This window comes from Brassica oleracea, chromosome C9 (genome assembly GCF_000695525.1).
Source record: "Brassica oleracea var. oleracea cultivar TO1000 chromosome C9, BOL, whole genome shotgun sequence".
Classification (NCBI taxonomy): domain Eukaryota; kingdom Viridiplantae; phylum Streptophyta; class Magnoliopsida; order Brassicales; family Brassicaceae; genus Brassica; species Brassica oleracea.
Genome location: NC_027756.1, coordinates 20,271,599 through 20,275,875, shown reverse-complemented (window position 1 = coordinate 20,275,875; position 4,277 = coordinate 20,271,599). Strand labels below are relative to the sequence as shown.

Below are 4,277 nucleotides of genomic sequence, written 5' to 3'. Positions count from 1 at the left end.
GAATTGTAACATCCCGAGTTGTGATATGTGAAAAAAGCTTACGAGAATTGATTTAGCTACCTATATCACCAAAGTTGACTTACCTTTTCCGGAGCACATCTTGAAAGAACTCCAGAGTTAAGCGTGCTTGAGCTGGAGTAGTGGAAGGATGGATGACCTATCGGGAAGTGATTCGCGATAGCATGCGTGTGAGGCCAAAGCATGGGAAAATGTCGGGTGGTGATTGCAGGGTCCGTAAACAATGATTTCGAGCCTTTAGAAAAATTAACGGACCAATCGCTGGAACGGGATGGGCCCACGGGCCGAGAGAGCGGGCGTGGATGGCCCATTAGCTGTGGACGGTCGGGGCGTTACAATTTTACACTGTTTTTTGTTCTGATCGGGTATGACAATCTTAGGGCATGATTATTGGTAGGACTAATCTTTGAGTCCTTAGGTTATTTAATTAGTATTTTGATGTTAAGAGTTTTAGTTAAGGACAACCTAAAAATAAAGATTATTGGTAGGACTTTTGTAGAATTTTTAGATTATTTTATTAGTATTTTGAAGTTAGTAAATTAATTAATTATTTTAATTTTATTACATAAAAATAAAACATATTACATTAAAATTGAAAACATAATAAAAGTACAAAGTTGGGAAAAAAATTGCAAAGAACATAAATAAAAGCAAATAAAAGAACCTGTCTCACCTGTTTTTCTCTTTAAACTACCACTGGGTTTAGGTGTGTTAAGGCTAAGCCATTTCTGCTCAAACCTCAACACACACCATGCATGTTCAAGAGTAAACTTGGTGTTATGATCAGCGTAGAAGATCTGGTGAGCAAGCTTCAGAACATCAGTGTCATTCTGGCCACTGGCTTGTTGTCTTTTTGCAGAAGCAAATGCGGCACATAACTTGTTGGTGAGCTCATTTATTTTGTGCCACCTTTGCTTACAATGGATATGCTCCCTCTTCTCACCCTTTGTAGCATGACGAGTTGATGCATAATATTCTCCAACTCTTTTCCAAAAGGTCCGTGCATTTTGATCATTTGCAACAACAGCATCCTTAGATGTGTTTAGCCACGCACTGATTAAAACCTCGTCATCAGCCGGGGTCCATTTCTTTCTCTCCCTACGCTCTACAGGTGTGACTTCAGGTTGAGTTGGAGGGTCAGTTTGTTGTGAACTGAAAGGAGGGAGTTCAGATGCTCCAAGGTTAACAGTACGAGAATGAAAACTTTCAAAAGGAAAGTTTTCATGGACAACACTTGGTTGTTGACTGTGAAGAAGGCCTAGATAGCTAGCGGACTGGCTATATGGATTCCTTGAATCCATGGCAATTACTACAGAGAAGGGATTATAGAGGAAAAAACTATTTGGTTACTGGTTTTAGCTAAGTCGAGAGCTGAGTAAAGAAGATGTTGGATGGTTGGGGTTAAATAGGTTCAAGTGTTAAGTGTAATAAGTTCTAGTGTTAATGCTCAACCATAAACTACCGTTGTCTAATCAAAAGTTGTTACAGACTACGCAACTTAAAAGCTATCAAGTGGAACTTAACAAGTTGACTAGATTTATTACTGAATTTCGTTTCAAACAAACTACAATTCAATCTACTACTATCAGTTTCAAAGAAAATTGAATTTTATCAAGTTTATGTAGTTCAATTCATCATCTAGTGCTATCAGTTTCAAACTAATCATCTACTACGAGTTCCTCAATCACTGATAAACTAACAAGAATTTTTCTGTCACACATCACCCATGATTCAATCACAAACAACCACATACAATCACAAACATCACCCACGATAAAATATAAAACAACCACATACTATCGGTTACAACGACGAGGACAGAGGATTGAGCGTTACCTTATTTCGATTCCAACCGGCGGAGAGATTAAACGGCAGAGAGATGACTCAGCGGAGAGAGGAAACATCGGGAGACAGAGCCGGAGAGATAGATCGGCGGAGACGGATAGATCGGCGGAGATAGAGCTCGAGAGAGGGAACGGCTGAGACAGAGATCGGGGGAGATAACGGTTCGTGTCAGACAGAGATCGGGAGAGGGAACGGGGTGAGACCGAGATCGTCGTCGAGAGAGAGAAGGGAGAGGATGAGAATGACTCGACTCCGCTTTCCCAACCCTAATCCGCACACTCCCTCGCGCGATGACACGTGCCATTAAGGACGGAGACAAAAACTTCTTAATTAACATTCGTTTTCTTCATTTTTATTTCATTTCGATTTAATTTTTCGGTTTAATTCTGTAAGGACGCGGTTTGGGACGCCGATAATCATGCCCTTATGTTGCCTTTGATCATCTTGATTGGCGTAGTGATCAACGAGTGGTTGTAGCCTCTTTTTGATGTGAATAGGGTTTCAAAAGTCCTTTGAAGGGCTTGCACAGAAGTGTCCTGCTATGTGTGGTTTTGATTTGAGCATGAAATGTGTAGAGTTCTTTTGTATAGAGCCATTATCCCATTATCTTATTGGAGTGCTGAATATAGTGGGCTATTATCCCATTATCTTATTGGGCCAGATTTTGTAGCAATCTCTAAATGTCTCTTTTGTTAATCCTAAATAACATTCAATTGACCAAAAGAAATAACATATACTATTCAATACGATAGCACGTTGACAGCACAAAGTCATTGATTGCCCAGTGCCCATCAAACCTATAAAGCAATCACATTTATATTGCATCTAATCTTTAGTAACGTTACTACCCAATTTTCTGCAAATATTGACCATAATTATTTATTTCAGCCAAAAATCTTCATCTTATAGGAAGTGAAACGTGGTTTGGACATCAATCGTTTTATATAAACTATAAACGCATCGCTATTATAAAATTATAAGTCTTGACTTTAAGGGATATCACTCATAAGTTTCGTTTAAATAACTAAATACACAACTCACAAGATGTGTGCAGACAAGAGAGGTATGGATTGGTGTGTTGGACTATTATCAGGAGGAATGATTAATATTCTGCTGTTGTGGTTAACCATCTGTATTATTGACCTATTTTCTAGTTGATCAATAAATTATTTATTGTATATAGACCAGCATGACTCAATCCAATAAGGACAATTACTGACTATTCTCAACACGCTTTTAGCAGCTTCTTTAGAGTTTATAGCTTCAGACGAGACTTCAGTTGAATGGACTGACTAGCCAAACGTCTTCACCATTATCAAGCTTGAATCATATATCGATTAAATAATTTATCCATTTAGAGTTAAATGAGAGGAGCGAGTGGGTCAGTGGTCGCATCACCTCTGCTGCCATCTCACCAAGCGTGATCGAACCCAGCGACTGCCTCAGAAACTACTAGGCCATTGTGCCACAGAGAAAAAAAAAACTGAAGAGTTAAATGCATGCATTCGTTGTTTCATCATATACGGTCTATGTATGGAAAAGTATCAACTTCATAAAGTTCATAAAGAAAAATTCCCAACTTGATGATATATACATAATATTATATATTGTTATAAATCATGGAGTGGATTGCCACTAACCAGGCCCGGTCCAACACCGGCCCAATACCTAGAAGATGGAGGGACGGCCGAAGCCTAGAGAGAGGAGAGAGAGAGAGCCGACTTCAGTAGAGAGAAATGCGACCACAAAGCTTAGAGAAAAAGAAACCCTTTTCTTTTCCTAGTAGATGTAATCTTTCCATTATTATGTATGAGTAGTTTTCCTAATCCTAGTGAGTTTAAGTTTTGGATAATTTCCATTTATCTTCATCTTGTAATCCTTATATAAAGGAACCCCCTTGATCATTAATAAGAACACAGAAATATTCAGTATCTAAACTCTCTAATTACAACACGTTATCAGCACGATAGACTCCAAAACCCTGAGACAAAACCAAACCTAAAATCCGTCACACATAAACCCTAAAACAGGCGCAACATAAAATCGATCTATCTCTCAAACCCTGAGGAACCAGACGACGAGCCACATATCAAATTGAAGCACTTGACGAGACAAATCCATCACCGCAAATCGTTCGTCGATCCGATCTCAGACGCGCCCACACTCACAGAAACAATACTCGGCACCGTCTTGGTCTTTTGGAACCCTAATTCCGAAAAAACCCCAAATTGTTCTTGCTTGCGTTCTGGCTTACAAACACCCGATCAACTCTAGCCCTAAGGTGTTCCTGATCCTAGACGACCTCAGTTTCCAGTTCACATCATAGCCAGCTTGAGTTACCAATCAACCCGCTCGCAAACTCAAGAAGAAGACGCGTCCGACGTCCTCGGCGCACATCCGCGACCAGACGCCAA

General features: G+C 39.7%; 1 protein-coding gene across 1 annotated transcript; it reads right to left on the bottom strand.

The window, feature by feature from the left end:
• Positions 1–472: 472 nt before the first annotated feature.
• Positions 473–1,319, bottom strand: LOC106314525 (glutathione S-transferase T3-like). Its single transcript, XM_013752388.1, has 2 exons — positions 692–1,319; positions 473–483 (listed from the first exon to the last, which is right to left on the bottom strand). Exons 1-2 carry the CDS (start codon positions 1,317–1,319, stop codon positions 473–475), a joined length of 639 nt encoding a protein of 212 aa, XP_013607842.1.
• Between the last annotated feature and the right edge of the window lie 2,958 nt (positions 1,320–4,277).